Consider the following 20,275-nt stretch of genomic DNA (forward strand, 5'->3'; position numbering starts at 1 on the left):
CCTCAGCCTCCCCAGTAGCTGGGACTACAGGCGCCCACCACCACGCCGGGCTAATTTTGTTTTTGTATTTTTAGTAGAGACAGGGTTTCACCGTGTTAGCCAGGATGGTCTCGATCTCCTGACCTTGTGATCCACCCAGCTCGGCCTCCCACAGTGCTGGGATTACAGGCGTGAGCCACCGCTCCCGGCCCCTAGTTTGTCATTTTAATTTTATCAATATTATTTCTTTATCTCTTTGAGGGTTCTAAATATATTTAAATATTTCTTCAAATTATTTTAGATTTTAACTTTATAGGTATGACATATCCTGATTATTCATTTTGTTGCTGTCATTCTTAGTAATAATTGTATCAACGTGATTTGGAATTTTGGTTAGTAGTTCCATTTTCATTCAGAGATTCATTTTTCTTTCTCATTATTCTTTCTCCAACATTTAGAAGTTTTATGGTTGTACCCCGTGATTCCCTAGGTCCTGAATCCGAATCTTGTTGAGTATTTATGATTCAGGGATCAGCTCAGCTCACGTCCTAGTTGCAAGGAAGTATCTGCTTCCTCCTTTGCCCCCTGTTAAGTAATTTCATAGAAGTCACAGCTCCAGGCAGCAATGAGCAGTAACTCTTCCTTCCTCTTTCATGAATCTGATGTAGTGCACTAAAAGAACCCATTTCCAACTGAAGCTGAATTTTTGATGGCCCCTGTCTTCTAGCTCAGATCCATAAGTCCTGCAGCTTCAGCTTCATGGCTTTAGTGCCATTTCTGTAAATGATTGTCATCTGCAGATGTTTGCCATCATTCAATCAATTTTATATTCTATGGACTAAGAATGATCTGAAAACATGAGTCTACAAGGTTATCGTACTTGGGAATCCAGATGTGAGTGTGTGTCTGTGGGTGCATGTTTTTAATAAAGGCGGGAGAATTATAAGCTGGTGGAAAGAGGCAACAGACAGGAAGAAAGAGAAAGCATATGCAGGAGCGCTAAGGCAGGACCTAGAGGGGTTGTTTTGACATAAGTGCCAGAGATAAGTGGATGTAGTGTGACTAGATGAGAGGATCACCGTCAGAAACAAGAGAAAAATAAGAATGACATGGGTTTGTAGATGGCAAGACTGCCTGGGAAGCTCAGTGAGCTCATACCTGTGGTTTCTCACTTTTCTATAAAGTTTGAATCAAGGCAAAATTCTGGGAGTGAGTGGAGTGGGGAGCATGAGGATCATAGATCGGGTTTGTGAAATTGGCTTGCCACAGCTTCTTCATCCAAGAAATCTGGAGATGAAACTGAGCAATTGTTAATGTCTCTGGCAGCTTGAAATTCAATGCTTCTCCATTAAGTCTTATTTGTCAATAGTCTCTCTTTTCCTGATTATTCATTCTCTTTTAGTTGGACAGTACTCCGTATACAATTCAGTCTTCAAAATAAAACTTTGTGACAATGCTGCTTCCACGTGAAAATAATGAAACCAAGCAGCTTTTTAAAGATTTTAGAGTTGAAGTATATTGAAAGGATTTTTATGTATTGAGGCAAATTTCACTCAGTACTATCCAAAAATACAAGGCCAGGCATGGTGGCTTACACTGGTAATCCCAGCACTTTGGGAAGCTGAGGCAGGAGGATTGCTTGAGCCCAAGAGTTCAAGACCAGACTGGACACATGGTGAGACCCTGTCTCTACTAAAAATACAAAAATTAGCCAGACATGCTGGTGCATGCCTGTACTCCCAGCTACTCAGGAGACTGAGGTGAAAGAATCACCTGAGCCTGGGGAGGCCAAGGTTGCAGTGAACCATGATCTCGCCACTTGCACTCCAGCCTGGGCAACAAGCGAGATCTTGGAAAAAAAAAGAAAGAAAAAGAAAGGAAGAAAGAGAAAGAAAGAAAGAAAGAAAGAAAGAAAGAAAGAAAGAAAGAAAGAAAGAAAGAAAGAAAGAAAGAAAGAAAGAAAGAAAGAAAGAAAGAAAGAAAGAAAGAAAGAAAGAAAGAAAGAAAGAAGAAAGAAAGAAAGAAAGGAAAGAGAGAAAGAAAGAGAGAAAGAAAGAGAGAAAGAAAGAAAGAGAAAGAAAGAAAGAAAGGAAAGAAAGAAAGAAAAGAAAGAAAGAAAGGAAAGAAAGAAAGAAAGAGAAAATAAAGAAAGAAAGGAGAGAAAGAGAAAGAGAAAGAAAGAGAAAACAGGCAGATGTATGGTTTTATTATAGTTCTTACAGGATTCAATTCAATCTTAGAAATATTTTTAAACTATCCAACTGTGAGAACTCAGGAGAAAATATCAAATCTCTGGATTGAATTAAAGTAATTAAATGGCTCGTACAACTTGCCTCATCATAAAAAATGCAGTGTTTACTCAAGTACTCAGAGTTATTTAAGCTTACTTTCAACCCCAGAATTTAAAACCTAGTTTGAAATAACAGAAATTGCAGACAGTCATTTTGCTATTTTAAGTGGAAGTACTAACAATTAAACATAAGTAGAAACCTGACAACTAATTCATCAAGGGCATACATTTTCAAAGGGTTCAAGAATGGTTGTTTGTTTCCAGTCGGCTTTCTGCACTGGTTGATTTTTGTATAATGAACTTTATGTTATCCACTTGGGTAAGACAAAAATAAAAATTAAACAGTGTGATTATCCCAAATACATACTTAAACCATTGATTTCAGTGGTTTTAATTACTAAACCTTTGCCAAGTGAATTGCTCCTAATTTCTTCCTATTTTCTGATGGAAGTGTTAATCAAAATTAAAATAATTAAAAGGCTTTCATCAAGAGGAAGAAAGTGAAGCAGGGTTACCAGATCTCTGCTTTTTATTACAGTGGCAGCTTTTTTATGGTAATTAATTCAAGACTACTAGCAATTTCACTCTTAAATAACAAATCATTCTCTAATTTCTTGGCTACCACAAGCCAGCTTCTAAATTGGGAGGCTTAAAGTCTTTTTAATAAGACTTCACCATCATTTGAATGTATGCTCCTTTCTGTGGTACAATTTCAAGGGTAGTCATTTCTCCTTTTGTTAATTTCTAAGTTCACACAGCATTCTCCCCTGAGGAAGCATGAGCATCTCCATAGCTTCCTAAGTATTAATTTAGGTCGTGGGTGACCAAGATGGCAGGCAAGATATTTGGAAAGGTATAGTGGTGGGGTTTGTAGGAGAAACTTAGGAGTGTCCCATGTTGTGAGGAAGTCAAAGGCCTTCTGTACTCCTACCAATTTGATCTCTCAATTTCCAGCCCCTCTCCTTCACCAAAAATACATATCCAGTCAAGTAACACATTCAAAGTGTGAAGAAAGGCATAATTTGGGGATATCAATGAGCCTCAGTGAAAAAAAAAACAGCAAGGGGTTCACTTTGGTTTTGCATAGAGCAGGTTTAGGAGTGGGGAATCTGGCAAATAAGTTAGGAAGAGGGGCTGGTGAAATGAGATACCACTTCACACCCAGTAGAATGGCTATAAACAAAAAGACTGACAATACCGAGTGTTGTAAGGGATACGGAGCAACAGGAACCCTCACACATGGCTGATGAAACTGTAAAATTGTATTGTTGCTTTGGAAAAGAGTTCAGCAGTTCTCTAATAAGCTAAATTTATTATACAACCAACCAATTCCACTCCTAAGTTTCCAGCCCATAGAGACAGAAAATAGATTATTGGCTGCCTGAGGCTGGGAGTGAGAATGGAGGGTTCATTGCAAAGGGGCATAATGGACCTTATGTGGATGATAGCTATACAACTCAGTAAATTTACTAATATACTTGAATGAAATTTTATAGTAAGTAAATTCTATATCAATATAGTTGTATAAAATTTATAAAAAGAGGAAGGACTGGAGGCGTGAAGACCAGGCTACTTTGACCCAATTTGGGAGGCAATGAAAAATGTTGCATAGTTGAACGATGGAATATTACTGGACATCCATTTTATCAACTTGCTCTTTCATTCATATCTTCTTGTTTTGACCTTAGTCCATGCTGTTTCCTTTGCCTGGAATGCCATTCACTCTTTGTCTAACTAAATCTTTCCCAGCTTAGATGTTACCTACTCAGGGAAACCTCCTCCATAACTCCCACCCCTGCCTAGGTCTGGTCTGTCACATGGATTTCTAGCACCCCATCCTTGTCCTTCACAACGCTACCAGTAACACTAATGAATTGTGTCATTTCTTGTTATCTGCTTGTCTTCCCCACTAGGTTGTAAAAACCACCTGAGCAGTAATGGTATCTGTCTTATAGCAATAGTAAGAGCTGAATAAATATTTATTAAATGTATGAATAAACAACTTGATTCACTAAAAGCTATAGAAAAAGTAACCCTGAGATTATTCATGTATTCAAACTACATCGCTACATCACTTGTCTTTTGAATATCTTCTTTCAGTTCTCATTCCAGGTCCAAAATAAATGCCACTTCTTCCATCAAGCATTTTATGAAGTCCCTAACTTAGACTATATTATTTATGAACACATTGTATTTCCCTTCCTAGACTGAGAGCTCTTTGAGGGTAGGATATGTGTCTGATTCATCTTTTTAAAGTAATAAGCATGTAATACATATCTGATGAAGGAATTTATAAGTAATAAATACATACATGTATCTGACAAATAGCAATTGGGCCCAGGTTTGTGTGGTCTGTTGAATATTTTATATGTAGTACTGCCTCTCAAAACTTAATGTGCATACCTGGGGATCTTGTTAAAATGCAGATTCTGATGCAGTGGGTTTGGGGCAAGACAGCATGCTGCACTTCTTTTTCTTTTTTCTTTCTTTCTTTTTTTTTGGCTGAGTACAGGGAACTTTATTGGTGGTACACGACAAAGTGGAGCTCCCTAGGCCCTTTCCTCTTCGGGGGGTCTGCATGGAAATTGTGAGGAGAGGAGATTCTCAGTGTGGTGGGGACTGAGTGTGGCAGGGATTCCCAAGCAGCTGAGGGCCTCTCTCTTTCTCTCATGCTCTCACTGGGGCTGATGGTCCTGGGGTGTTACTCCTTGGAGGCCATGTGGACCATGAGGTCCACCACCCTGTTGCTGTAGCCAGATTCATTGTCATACCAGGAAATGAGTTTGACAAAGTGGTTTCTAACAAGTTCCCAGGTGATGGCAATACTGTTGATTGGCTGACTGCACTTTGAGAAGGGTTTAAAGCAGGGGTTCACATTGTTAATTTTAAAACTAGCAATCTATTAAGTGCATCAGGTCAACTTGAATTAAAACACTATCACAGCCAGGTTTGCCAGTTTGCAGAAACTATCTAACTCTTCTCTCTCACATCAACGTTTGTAAAATTAATGTTATAGTGGAAAATAACATGTGGATTAAACAAGAAAATTTTTATCTTTTTTTCAAGAATATAGCTGGCAATCTTTAAGAAAGATGATATATCCTAAACAGCTTTGCAAGTAATTTTCTTTTTTCTTTCTAGCATTTGATGTCTAAATAATTTTGGACATCTTTTTATTAGACCATGTTTCTGTCTTAATCTTAAACCTGATAACACTTGATTTGCCTTCTATAACCTATTTATTTCAAGCATTCATATTTGAATTTCTTTGGGAAGAAAGTAAATCTGATGGCTCACTGATTTTTGAAAAGCCTGAATAAAATTGGAAAGGACAGAAAGTTAGGAGAACTGACTAGCTAAACTGCTACAGTGTGAAATTGGTATTACAGGAGGGAAAAGTAAAATTATTCTTTACCTGAAACTGACTTCTTACAGCTAGTGCATTGTGCTCTTTCCAAATTCAGCAGCAGTTCTATCAGTAGTGCCATTGAACCTGGGTATATTTATGATTTCTTTCAACGTTAAAAAGAAACATAGTGTTGCTCTTTTTCTTAAAGCATCAGTGAAATTATGGAAAATTACTTAAAAAATGAATACATCATAACAGTAGAATTTATTATGAGAGCATGTAGTATGTATCTGTAGCCCTAACACACGGGATGAACGTTTTACTACTACCCAGATTTGTGTTGAACGAAAACATTGTGTATTGGAAAGGAGAATTCAACAATTAACTGTTGAAATTGTGAAATTAATGTTTAAAAAGCTTTACACCTATTTACAATTTGGGGACAAAAAGGCAGGCTTCATTTTTCATATGTTTCATGAAAACTGGCTTAAGATATTTGTAAATAGAATCAAGAGCAAAACTGCACAAACTTGCACATTGGAAAGTGCAACAAGTTCCTGTGATTGCAGTAAAAATATTTACTATTCTAAAAAAATGAGAATTGAAGACTTAGCCAGTCAGATGAGTTTTTTCATGAACCCATTGTGGAAATTATTGGATTAACTGAGCCAAAGTGATTATGCGTTCTCCATCTATTTAGTTAGCACTTTGTATCATTATATACAATTTATAATACATGTATAACTTGTAGCTATAAACATTTTGTGCCCTTAAAGCTCTCACCAAAAAAAAAAATAATAAAGCAGGGGTTCAAAATCTTGGCTTCTTCTTGAATCTACCTGGGAATAAGCTTCAAAGAAATACTGATGCTCGAATCCTAACTCAGAGATTCTCATTTTTTGGGTCTGGGCTGCAGCTTTGCTATCAGGATTTTTTAAAAAAACTTCCCAGGTGTTAGCCTTAGAGGAAGATGGGTTATATAGGAACTCTCTATATTGTCTCTCTACTACTAATTTACGGCATGAGAAATGCTGTTTTTAAGTTACAAGACCCAGGTTAACTCCCGAACTTCATACAAGTCCACTAGTCTTCAAATGGTCGATGCATGCTCAGAAATAGTCTTAGTCTTTAAATCTATTTGATGTATACCTTGGGTTCAAAATAGTTGTATGAGTATCTTGCTGACCTGGATTTGTAAATCCTTTTCCTATCTCAAGATACCTGACCGTTTGCAGGTCAGCTCCCAACCTGTACGACTTTTTCATGGTTGAAGACCAACAATATCGCTTTTCAGGCTAAATAGCATGATGAAGTTGGCTGCCTTATGTGATACCATCCTAAATGACAGACTAATTTGCCTCTCAAATTCCCAAAAAGCCAAACCAACCAATTTTTCAAAATAAAATTAAAGATAATAGGTACTGCTTTAACCTACTGAATTCAACAAAAAATTATAAATTATAATCCTTTCAAAAGGCAACCCTAAAAGGTATTTGAAAGAAGATATGAGAATATAAATATACATGCCAAGTGGAAGAGGCTTTGGTTTAGGAGTACCTAGCTGGTTCCAGTGCTGGTTTTGAGCTGTAAGGCCATCAGCAAAGAAGGTTTAAGGGGGGACCCTGGCTACTTTTCTCAAAGGCTGCAAAAAGCTTTTCTTGAGCCATTCCAATCCCATGCTATTAACAATCCTCTTGTTCTATATATATGGAAAAGGAGGCCAGCTTTGCTAAATTCATCCCTGGACCTCTTGAGAGCCATGAGTCTGAGACTATCCTTCCAAGGCTTTAAAAAGCTGTTGGTGCTATTTTCTTTGTCAAATTGTGTTGGCAATATGTCTTCAGGAAGCTTGGTGATAAAAGGGTGTGATGAATAGAATTTGCATATTTAGAATACCCAGAAGCTTTAGGGTGAGTTACGGAAGGGATACATTTCACACAACTTTCCCTAGATTTGCTTAAAAATTTACAAGTGTTCCCTCGGGGGGGGGGGGGGGGGGGCGTGGTTCTCTTCTTACTTACCCTGGAGTTCAGGGACACTGCAGTCAGCAATTTCCCTTTGCAGTGGATTTGGGGAGGTGGATTCGGTTGCAATACAAATAGTTCCATGCTCCCTCTACCTCTTAGCAGCTTCTTCTGTTTCACTGGAAGAGGATTTTGCATTTCCTGTTTAACCTGATGGTTCAGACTCAACCAAAACCACCAAATTTTTCCTGGTTTTGGGGTCCAAGTAGCAATGTCTCACTCCACTCCCAGCCTTCCTCAGCAGATGTTGTCCCTCCCCCACCTGTCGAGGTATCTTCCCAGATCAAGTTAGATTTGTGAGTCTGAGCTGAAGTTTTGTGACTTTGCCTCCCATAGCTCTCAGTTGGAAATAAAATTCCCCAAGATGAAGCTTTGCCTAATATAGTAAACCACTCTGTCATCTGGAGAAACAGCTTACTGGAAAGGAGAAAGCATAGATTTGAATTGTTCAAAACTGGCTTTGAATGGTATAACACTCTGGAAAATGTGTTTGCAGTTTCTTATAAACATATGTTCACCATATGACCCAACAGTCCTACTTCTGGGGATTTTACCCTTGATAAATGAAGCCTTATGTTCACATAAATACATGTACATGAATGTTGGTAGTAGCTTTATTCACAATAGCCAAAAAACTAGAAACAACTTATGTGTCATTCAATGGGTGAACGGTTCAGCAATCGACGGAATACTACTCAGCAATAAAAAGGAATGAACTACTGGGACATTGGTAGAATCTCAAAGGCAGTATGAATGAAAGAAGCCAATCTCAAACTGTTACATACCGTATGATTCCATTTACATGACATTCCCAAAAAACCAAAATGACAGTAAACCAAAAATACAAAACGACAGTGAAGGAGAACAGATCAGTGATTGCCAGAGGTTGGGAGGCTGGGAGGAGGGTCTGACTATAAAAGGATAACCTAAGTGAATTTTTGGGGGGTGATGGAATAGTTCTGTATCCTAATTATGGTTGTGGTTATATAAATCTCTACATGTGTTAGAATTCATAGAACTACACACCAAAAGGGAAAAAAATCCATATTACTCTATAAGTTAAAAAAATAAGCTGTCTTTGAATCCAGGCACTACCCTTTCTTTCTTTTTTTTTTTTTTTAGCTATTTGACTGAGGATATGGTATTTGACTTCCTTAAGGCTTGGTTTCCTCATTTATAAAGCAGCATTGTTAATAATAGTCACCTCATAAAGCTCATGAAGAGATTATATGTGGTCCTATGTAGGAAAGGGTCAGGTATACGGTAGGCACACAATAAATGTTGCATTCCTTTCTTTCCTTCCTCTTTCCTTTCTTTCCACACATAGGTGTGTCCTATGTGTTGGGGTTTAGAAGTCTGTGTTTTAGGGCCCCTGATATTCCTTAGGAGCCAGACAGATGAGCTTGAGAAGAGTAAGACACGGCAACTCCAATCATAGTAAATAAACATTAAAAAAATTTTTAAAGACAACTTTCCCACGGTAAATCAAAGACAAACTTTTTCTCTCCACCTTGCCTCCATCTCCTTTTTAAAATGGTTCTAGGAGGTATTTTCAGATAGAAGATGAATTTTAAGGTATCTGCTCAGGCTTTACATGTCTTTAGAAGTGTGTAAAGAAAAAAACAACCCACATTTTACATTTTGATGTTTTGTCATTAGGGTCTGACTTTACCTAGAACAGATGACACCTGGTGGTATAGGGTGTACTAACTAGGGCAGGGAGAACGCACACTTTCTAATAATTATTGCTGTAGCTATGGCTGCTGTGGCTGCTCAGATGGAACCTGCCAAGGGTCTGATCTTGCTTCTCTGAAATCCAGAAACCTGGCCATTTAAGGTTGGGGTGGGCTCATCTTTCATTTCAGAGGCCTCATGCTACCATTGGTGGTTCTGGTGGCTCTTTGCTTTATGCAATTCTATATTTAAATGAATATATATGAAATCCAAGTTGTTTAATTAAATTTAGACTGAGGAAAGGAAATACAAATGCAGGAAAAGTGTGTGTGAATGTATGTGTGTGTGCGTGTGCATTTGTGTGAGTGTGTGTGCATGGCTGTCTGGATTTTTTAAGGACATACTAGGGGACTAAATGCCTGGGACCTCCACATCCTCCAATTTGATGAAGACTGCTCGTGGTTTTCTCCCAGCCAGATCATCTAGCCCTGGGGGAGATGGCCATGCCCTGCCTTTATGTGTTTGAAATCTGTGCTCCACTCAAATGCCTCTGTTCTCACTTGACATAACTGTGCTCAGGATATGTGGGGGCAGATGGGTGTGGGATGGGCTTGAATGGCAAGACAACCCCAGACCCTCTAGAAGTGTGCTCTGAATAACCCCAAGGGGTTTCTGAGGTCTGTTACAATCTATCACTGATCTCCAAGATCGAGGGCCCACTGTGCCACCCAAAGCCTTTATGGTGATTAGGCTATTGTTAAAAACAATTTCATTTCCACTCTTGACTCTCTGAGGGAGGGATATATTTCCCAGCCCTATTGACCAATGAGACATTACAAGACATGATGCAAGGAGAGGCTTGAAACTCACCTATGATTGCACGTTTTTCTATTTCCACCATCACTGCAAGCACACGCTCCTGCTAGCCCACTGATCAAAGGAGGATGAGAGACACGTGGGGCTGACCTGCACCAAACCTATGCTTTGAGCCTTAATCCTCTGACTCCCAGCTGACTCGGAGACATAAGTGAGAATAAGGTAGTGATGTTTTAAGCCACTGAAATTTGGACTGCTTTGTTACACAGCATTATTGTGGTAATAGCTAACTGCTACAGCCCTATTCCAGCGAAAGTATAGCATAATCCATTGGATGGGGAAAGGATCCTTATGCAAAACTTTATTGTCCCTTCTACAAAGCAGCCTTGCTATGCCAGTGGCAGTCAGCCCAGCATATCCTCTTTCACATTTCTTCCCTAAGGATCTAGTATCCCACATCAAAATCCACTGATCTCCTCTTCCTCTTCCTTATCAACATCCTCTGCACTCTCTAAGATGCCCAATCATCCCTAGTCTTGCTGTGACAATGTACTTATAAATGAAGCACACCATTGCAAAGTTGTTTTCACTTTTTCATTCCACTCTGTTCTTTTGTGCAGTTTCTTATTTAGGGTGTTTTTTTAGCATATTCATTCAATCAAAATTACACTCTTTCTAACACTCTCCATAATGGAACAGTAAGTAACAGCAAGAATTTGCCATAGGGACATTCAACACATGTCATTTTCTCTTTCCAGAAGCAATGTTAGCCAAACCTAGATTTCAGGAAACCAATACTTATCTCCAATATGTGAGTGTTATAGTTACTTAGGAATACTCAGCGAATGACAAAAAGAGAATCAGCATAAAAATTTACATTACTAAAGTTTCAGGCATAAAATTATCCTTCCCACTGGCCAAATTGAACTCCCTGACTGTTAGTAAGACATGCAAATACTTAAGACATCTTTATTTTATAAAAACATCATTTCCACTCATATGTCTGGCACATGGTAGACATTCCACAAATATTTACTGAGATGAATATGTGTCTTTCCTTTTCCCAGGGAGAAGATGCCTCCTGAGAAATAAACCTGTCTTCCTTCAGCACACTTTACCCCATTGACCAGCCATGGTTGTTTCCCATCTTCACTAAAGTTGTTCTGAATGTGGTAATGTGATTTTCTAAGCAAAGTATACGTTCTTCCATGCATTAAAGGAGGCATGACACATGACAGAAATCAGTGAATTTTTTTTATTCCATCTCCTTCTACTCCTCCCAAGTTGTCTCAATACAATTCATTTTCCAGCACTGCTGTAAAATTGGGAATGTTTTTGACATTCTACAGTCAAAGGTGTGTTCAGAAGCACTTAGAAGTCACCAATGTGAAGAACTCACCATGTGTCACAGTCATTAATACGGTTTGTCAAATATTTCCATCTCTCTGCCTTCTGAGTGCATGGTGGGATTGCACCTCCTGGCCCTTTGTGGCTAGATGGGGCAGTGGGTCAAGGGGCTGCAACTAGAAGTAATATGTGTCACTTCTGGGCCAGAGAATTTAAGTGCCAGGGTGAGGCTCTCTGGGGCTCTCTCTCCCTCTGTCATAGTGATTCCTAACATTCAAGATTGGATACTCAGCCAGCTTCATCCCCATGTGGAGTTGACCCCAGATGAACCAGGCTGGTCATGTGGTATAAGCAATAAATAAGTCTCTGTTGTTTATGAATCCATCAAGATTTTGGGGGTTTGTTTTCACAGCATATCCTGGCCTAACCTGATAAAGTATCTGACCAGAGTATTTTGCCATAATTTACCATGATTTTACAAACCACCTAGCATAAAATGAAAGCGTAGGTAGCATTTCTAAGGATCTCAGGGATGAAGGAAAACATCAAGATGTTGAAGTTTTGTCCAGACCCCTGTGCAGCCAGATGCTACTTTGCTCGTCTCTCTTTCTGTTACCAACAGGCTGGAATAATGGGCTCAGATGACTTCCTTCTATACCTGTGGCTCCTAAAAGGGAACGCTTCATAGGATGTGCCTGGAAGGACAGTGGAGAAGTCTTTGATACATCCACACAAATCCTATCGTATGTCCACAGGAAAATAGCACAGGGTGAATATACTGCCTTAAAAATGCTTTAGAATTTTTTTTAAATCATGAAGTGAGACAAGCCATCATGAGAGTAGATGTTGGAGATGATTTAATGCAGTAGTTCATATCCTGATCCTGGATATCTAAAAATCCTGAGGTCTAGTCCATCAATCAGTCAACAAATATTGTTTTTAGTATCTACTCTATTACAGGCTTTTCACAGGTGATTGGGATGCTGCAGTAAACAAGACAATTAAGAGCTCCTTTTCTCAAAAAACTTGTATTCTAGTAGATGGCGACAAAGCAATAAATGTATACACAGGCAAATAAAACATGTCAGGTATGGATGTGTACCATGATGAAGATAAAATAGTGTAATAATTTATATATAACACAATTGCCAAACTATGACCCATGAGCCAAATCTAACCTGCAGCCTGTTTTTGTATGGCCTGTTAGCTAAGAACAATTTTTTACATTTTCCAATGGTTAAAACAATTTTTTTAAAAAAAATTTCATGATGCAGGAAAATTACATAAAGTTCAATTTTTAGTGTCCATAAAGTTTTATGGGAACACAGTCACACCTTACATGATCTTCCCTGGCTACTTCTCCAACCTCAACAACTGCACTTCTGGCCTCCACTCACCCCACCTCCAGCTGCACCGGCTCTCTGGCTAATACCCAGACATCGAAGCCAACTTGCTGCGCCCACCATGGCCACTGCACTGATGGTTGCCTCTGTCTCTCTTATTTCCTTCAGGACTCTGTAGAGACATAACTGAATCAGAAAGGTCTCCTCTGATTTATTCAGTACTGTATCCGCTCCCCCTACTTGATTTTCTTCATAGCATTTATCACAACTGACATGTTACAGAGTTGCATATTGTCTGCCTCTACCCATCACACTTGGAATGCAAATTCCAAGAGAATTGAAACATTGTCTTACTTCCTGCTGTATTCCCAGCCCCTAGACTTATTTCCTGCTTCATTCCCAGCTCCTAGATCAGTGCCTAGATATATAGATGCCCAATAAATACCTGTTGAAAAAAATAAATGAACGAATTGTCAAATATTAGAAAGCTCTAATGAGAGACAAGGCAGATTCTTTATGAACTAGGACATCACAACCAGCTAAGGCTTTCATGATGCAGTAGCAGGGGGCCTCAGGGTGTGTTTGCTGTATAATGCCCTAGTGTCTTGGTAGGGACTGCAAGAACTAGTGGCAAGGAAGACAGAAGAGTGAACTTACCACCAGAAAGGCAAGGGAAGAAGAAATGCTTCCATCTCATCTTTGTCTCATCTCAGTCACATTCCCAATTATATACAGTTTCCACTCTCTCTGTTCATCCTAAGTTGTAGAAAAAAGTGGAGCCTAGAAATGTGCTCAGAAACAATTTTACTGTCATTTGTGTGCCTATTTCTGTAGCACCTCTATCCAATTGTGGTAATAATAAATGTATCTGGGAGTCCCAGATCTTATTACCTCAAGTTCTACATGGAATCATGTGTGTGGGCAAATACTATATTCTCATTCCAGAAATTGTCTTTGGGATTTATAGTAAAGGTTTATACACAGGTCTAAAACAGGATTTTTATGTTAAGAAATAAGTCATACAAGGAAGTACTACATCGAAGATATAAGATATTGAGGATTCTATTGTATCCTGGGTACCAAGAATACGCTATAGTGATATAAAAGTTTCAGTCACCAGTTATAAGTGAGTAACTGGATTAAAACAGATGTGTATAGAAGCATATAATTCAACACACTTAACTACAAGGTCATAAATAAAGAAGAAATTAATGGAAAGTATTTCAGATGTCTTTTGTGCCAAGGACTCTGTCTGACAGAAAAATGGACAAGAGCTTGTGGGGCCATTTGACCAACATCAAAGTCAATGGACTTCCCTGTACGTGACTTTGGAACTGGAAATAGGGCAGGGAGAAGGAGTGGGACTGCTTCCTGGAATTAAAGATGGAAAATACACCTCAGTCCTTGTTATTTGATTCACTGTAGAGACAATTTCAGGAGAAGGCAAGTAACACAAAGGTAAAGAAGTCTTGTGAGCCATGTGGCTTCTCATGAAAGAAGTATCCCATGTTCCTGTGGATCTTGGACTGATTCTAGTCTTACACAGAATGTGAATGACTCCATCACCTACCAATATTCTTCTACCAGTGTAATTAAGAAAGAGGGTGGATAAAAAAAGATAGTATACAGGGAAGATAAAGCAGAAAGAAACAAATTCTGTCAGAAAAAAGTTGTGAAAGCCTACCATTGCCTGGTATTCCTTTGTTGCAATAGTGACATGTCTTCATTAGTGACATTGAAAAGATTTATGAAGGCTGGCTTTCCCCCAGCATCTTCAGAAGACTCACAAAATTTCTGGGGACAAGAATTTTTTATTAAATAAACCAGAAATAGTGCTGGCCAGAAGGCCAATGTGAATGAGAGGAGAGTGAGGATGTAGATACTTATTTACCAAATGTCCAGAGTGTCTACCACATTGTACTTAGGGCTGTCACATACAGATGTGTCTATATGCATGGAGCACCCTAGAGTTGTGCAGTGCACGTCGTGTACAACTGTATATGACTGTCTGAGCTGTATTAAAAAGCTGGAGAAAATAGAAACAGAAATAAATTCCACATCTAGGCTGTAATCTGATTATATTAATGAACCATGCATACGTACTGGTTTAACCTTATTTCTAGAGGAAAACGTGTTCTTCTTAGACGGAGAAACTTAAAGAGCTAAATAGTATACACAGTGGATTTGAAATCTTAAGTTGAGATTTTCAAACAGATTTGTCTCAGTTCACATGTTCCATGCACTGCTGACTCCAAACCGCTATCCTTGCAAGCACAAGTGGTAAGACTAATGAAATGAGGAGGCCTTACACCCAAATGGCATTAAGCACAATCGTCCAGAGCACTAGTAGCTATTTCATGATTGCTACAGGAAAAAAAAAAATCTTCACAGATACCTAGAACTATCGTAGAGGCAATGCTAGTCTAAGCTGGAAAAGTGGACAATCTTCAAAGCTAGAAAGTGAAAACTGGGCTGGGGGTGGCTGGAGGACAACCTAGGAGCAAAATTGGCATCACCATCCATTCTGGAAAAGAGGTGGTTAGAAGAGGCGAGAGTGAGGAGAAAGAAATACATATGGACCAAGTACTGAGGAAGACTATGAATTTCTTATAATAAATAAAACATTTTATGTCAAAAAGTAAAAAAAAAAAAAAAATTCAAATACCACCACCCTAAACCATTACCACCATGAATATGTTTTCACACTACATTTTAATTTTAACAAGAAGAACTTTAACATTTAGAAACATTATTTCCTCTTAGATTTTCTTTTCTTAAAAGTTGGGGAAAAAAGAAAACTATAACCAATATTATATATCTCATTATCCCTTACCACTCAGTCATATCTATGCCAAAACTTCTGTTTAGCTATAGGCAATCCTTTCCTTCATATCACAAATAATTTAATTGAGCGAGGGGTTGGGTGGATATAAGTTCAGTATATGTAGCTTCACTTTTTAAAGGAAATTCTGATATATTCTGAAAAAAAAATTGCTAATCGTATCAGTAAGCATAGAATGAAAAAAATTGCTAATCATATTAGTAAGTATATAATGCTGCATCCTCCACGTGTAATGACTTGTTTTCTGTCACATGCAAATTCAGCTGCTTTCTTTCGTTGCTCCATTCAACAAATTTATATATTAACAGTACATTCAAAGCATTTAAAACTTCGCAGTGCCAGCCGGGCGCGGTGGCTCACGCCTGTAATCCCAGCACTTTGGGAGGCCAAGGCGGGCAGATCATGAGGTCAGGAGATTGAGACCATTCTGGCTAACACAGTGAAACCCTGTCTCTACTAAAAATACAAAAACTTAGCCCGGCATGGTGGCACGTGCCTGTAATCCCAGCTACTCGAGAGGCTGAGGCAGGAGAATCGCTTGAACCCGGGAGGCAGAGGTTGCAGTGAGCTGAGATTGCATCACTGCACTCCAGCCTGGGTGACAGAGCGAGACTCCGTCTCAAATAAATAAATAAATAAACAAATAAATAAATAAATAAAACTTCACAGTGCCCAGGACACCTGAGACATTCTTGGTGCTGTGCTCTTTAAAAGAGCTGAGCAACCTAAAGAATATGACTTATGTCCAACAATTCAGAGTCTCCTTTATTATACCATCAGATAAAGTGATGTTTTACAAGGAAAATGGAAATATTTTAAAACTGGAGGAGCCCAGCACATCTAAAGGATTTCCGTCTTATGAACTTACGAAAAAGCTGGACAGTCTGAAAAGTCTTACTTGCTTCAAACAAGTCAGACTGTTTTCTCCTGTTACCTATGCTTACAATCAGATTCCCATTTACCTACAATCTGGCCTTGAGATCCAATATCAAGGCTGGTGGCAGTAAAATGGAGCCGAACACTGTGATTTCTCCCATGTAAATTTGGAATTTGAAAAGTTAGAAAACTGCTGGCTGCCAGATAAGGTGACTTCCTACTCACCTCCAGCTCAGTGTTCAACATTTTTAAATATCAACCCCCACCCTCGCCAGGCCACCAACGCCAGCCAGGAGCCCTTGAAGACATTTTTCCCCTATGAAATTTGAATGTATAACGTATTTTAAAATACATACCATATGTACTCTATGTACGTCTGTGCGTGATGTATCAAGAGTAAAACTTTTTCATCCCTCCACGAACCAATTTTCCCCTGCTGGGGGCGATATCACCCCTGTTGAAAATGCATGTCCTAAACAACAGCTACAAAAACTCAAACTCACATTTAATTCTTTTCAAGGCCAGAAGTTCCTAAATCAATAATGATTTAGCACCACTTCAGTCAAAACAATTACATTCGAATCATTTTCAAAATAGAAGCTTAAAATATATATAATCTATGAAATGCATAAAATTGGGCTAAGTATTGTTCCAGCAGTCAGCAACATTCTGGTTAATTTTTTGCATTACTCTCAGTTCGTTAAGCTCTATTTGACGCTTGCTCATAGAACCAAAGATTTGATTAGTGTTGAATTTTACACCTTTCAAGAAGCGAAAAAACCAAACACTCTCTGAGAAAACATTTTTCTGGATGGCAGCAATTGGTAATTTGCAACAGCAGATAGAAAATGTTCATAGAAAGCACTGCAATTTTCAATTTACCAAACGAATAAACTAACCTCTGCTGCTCACAAAGACCTGAAAATAAATGGTCCACAAAGTTATCAGTCATAAAAACAAATCAATGTTTCATTAAAAAACCACTGTGCCATCTGCATATGCAACCGAGGAGAAACTGCTCCATCCAAAAAGATTCCGGACTGCTCATGTTCTACCATAACTTCAAAAAACAACCAACCCCCACCCCAGCATTTTCAAATACTCATGGCCAGAAGTTTAATAAGACTAAGAAACAGAATAGTCACCAATAAATGCACGATATATCCTGTCCAGTCCACTACTAGGATGGTTCTGCATTTTTATATTGTTTCAAAAATAGTGAGGGCAAAGAAAGTCCTCTGTATGAGCCAATAAAAAGAACTTCATCACATTAAAAATTGAGCTCACCTACCTTCACTGGTCCATGTTCATTACTGGAGCCCTGCACCAGCTGGACGTACAACATCATGAAAATATTCACCACTACCCACTCTCTGTACATTTTGAATATTTCAATATCCACTGATTACTAAGCAGTTGACATCAGGCAGCTAGAGAAAATTGTTTCAAAAGGCATTCTCCAGAAGGAAAGTTTGAAACCTCAAAACTTCACATAGAAAACCAAATAATCAGTTCTGATCAAAATCCAACGAAATTATTTCAATTAGGCAAGGTACGCTTTTTTTGCACAATCTTAGGGGTGGGGAGAGAGAGATGAAAAAAATTAAAATGTTCTCATGCTCCAAAAATAATCAGAAGGTGGATATGTCTTCTACCTGAAATTAGAAAGCACTCTAAATTTACTTCATGTCCAGAAAATTAAAAAAATCTCTCCACCGTATGCCGCAGGTTCTAGTTGCTTTGTAAGGAGGTGGTGTGGCCACCAATGCTTACAGCTACAGAAAGCTGGAACCCAACTCTGGATTGAAACTTTTTTGTACAACCTTCATGGAAGCTTGCAGAAGCATGTGTCTTAAATCTGACACAGATTTTGGCAGAAAATGCAGAGAAGTCTTGGCTGTAATCCTGTTGCGTCCCTACCAATAGCAGGGCAGTTTTAAGAACTGACTCAAATGTTCAGGGCTGCCGTTATTTTAAAGCAGATAACCTGTAACATGAAACCCCAGCACATAGCTTTGACCTTTGTATCTCAGTAGGATTGCTTAAGAAGGGACCTCAGATGCTCATGCATCTGCTGCCAATGACACACAGAAAGCAATCAAATATGATTTTTAAAACCTGCACATGCACAAAAATAATAAAAACATCCATCCATACATGCAAAAAAAGGCAAACATACACAAAACGACTTTTTAAACAGAAGCTTAGTAACTTAGGTATTTCAAATGAAAAACACCGATTTTTAAAGAAACAATGATTAGGTTTATTTGCATGTGCCAGGAAGTATCCTACATTTATTGTTACAAAAACCATGTTATCACTTTAGTGTGGAATTCTTTAGAAGCACCGGCTAAATAAGCTTTAGAAATGGAATGCCTTCAATGGCTCAATCTCACAAATGGCAAAATTCTAGGACACATCGAGACCTGCTCTTCTGCTTTCCACTAGTTCCCAATCTTTGATTTCCAGGTTTTGGCCCTTTCAAATCCATTTTTTGCGTTTCTGAAATCAAGAATGGCTTGAGAAATCTCTTCATTGGTGTTCATCACAAATGGACCTAGGGCAGAAAGAGACATTCAGAAAGTTCTGGGTGGTAATATTTTCCTCTACCACTAGAAATGATATATATTTCTGTAGTTCTTAATTTAAAACAAAATCCAAGCACATCCGAAGAGTAAAAGTTTATTTTCACAGTGTTCAATCCCCAAGGACTATAAGATGAGTTTCTTGACTAGGATTGTGTATGATTATTGATTATAAAGACGAAACTTCAGATAAATGCAATGGCATCTCACCCATTCAGTATAGGTTTCTCACCAGCAATGGTGATCTTTTTTATTAAAAAGAGTCTTAGATTTGGTTCTATTACAACCATTTTTGTAGTTATTTTTATGACATTAGCTGATGTCAAGAATTGAACCCATCTGGTACAAAGAACTGACAAATCTTATCATAGCTTTGGTGTCTAAGCAGCATATAAGGCTGTACACTTATTTGAGGATTCTAAGTCATTTTTTGAAAATTAGCAGCACCTATTGACAATAAACAGAAGATTATAAAAATTTCAAGTCAAAAAGCATCATTTTTTTAAAAGTTTTCTCGGGGTTGGCAAATGTTTGCTAGGAAGGGCTAGATAGTATGTATTTTAGATTTTGTGGGTCAAACAGTGTCTGTCTCAACTACTCAACTCTTTCATCAAAGTGCAAAAGCAGCCATAGATAATGCAAAAGTGAATAGGTATGGCTGTGTCCCAATAAAACTTCATTTACAAAAACATGCAGTGGGCAGATGTAGCCCATGGACCATAGTTTGCTGACCCTTTTGTCTAATTGCTGGGTCTGAACTCAGATTTTGCTAAAAATGTACAAGAATTCCTCCCCTAATCTACCAGGAGGCAATGTGTGTTTCTTCCCCTTTCTTCATATATTGTAGGGGCAGAGAGGCACTGGACTGTCTCAACCCCATGATCTGCTAGATGAACAAGGCCAGCTTTTATGTGGCATTGACACTGTCGTTAGAGCAGTTGACAGACTTGTTCTCTCAGTGTATGTCCTCATCCAGGCTGCAGAAGTTCCTGACATTCCTTTTATGGAACTGCCTGCTCTAAGGGGCTTTCTCTGGGAGAGTCTGATTAATATATAACTGTATTGCTTAGAGAAAATAACATATTCAAACTTCTTAACCATTGTTATCATATCAACATGGATTTGGTGATCACTATAATTTAAATCTTCA

The 20,275-nt window shown here is 38.5% G+C and overlaps 2 protein-coding genes across 8 annotated transcripts in view; both read right to left on the reverse strand.

The window, feature by feature from the left end:
• VEGFD (vascular endothelial growth factor D) overlaps positions 1 to 18,471 on the reverse strand; it is a 38,648-nt gene extending 20,177 nt beyond the window's left edge. Inside the window, exon 1 of one of the 2 annotated variants that reach the window (XM_054472423.2) lies at positions 17,832 to 18,471. In XM_054472423.2, coding sequence (XP_054328398.1) covers positions 17,832 to 17,921 — 90 coding nt within the window. In that variant the 5' untranslated portion in view covers positions 17,922 to 18,471. Of the gene's footprint in view, positions 1 to 16,896; positions 16,960 to 17,831 lie in introns of those variants that run through there. The other variant, XM_063660727.1, reaches the window with a different exon arrangement.
• Positions 18,472 to 18,779: 308 nt separating this feature from the next.
• PIR (pirin) overlaps positions 18,780 to 20,275 on the reverse strand; it is a 108,016-nt gene continuing 106,520 nt past the window's right edge. For all 6 annotated transcript variants that reach the window (XM_054472424.2, XM_054472427.2, XM_054472425.2 and 3 more), the window contains one exon: positions 18,780 to 19,097. In XM_054472424.2, the coding sequence (XP_054328399.1) occupies positions 18,985 to 19,097 (113 nt within the window). In that variant the 3' untranslated portion in view covers positions 18,780 to 18,984. The remainder of the gene's footprint in view (positions 19,098 to 20,275) is intronic.

The sequence above is a fragment of the Pongo pygmaeus genome, chromosome X (genome assembly GCF_028885625.2).
Source record: "Pongo pygmaeus isolate AG05252 chromosome X, NHGRI_mPonPyg2-v2.0_pri, whole genome shotgun sequence".
Classification (NCBI taxonomy): domain Eukaryota; kingdom Metazoa; phylum Chordata; class Mammalia; order Primates; family Hominidae; genus Pongo; species Pongo pygmaeus.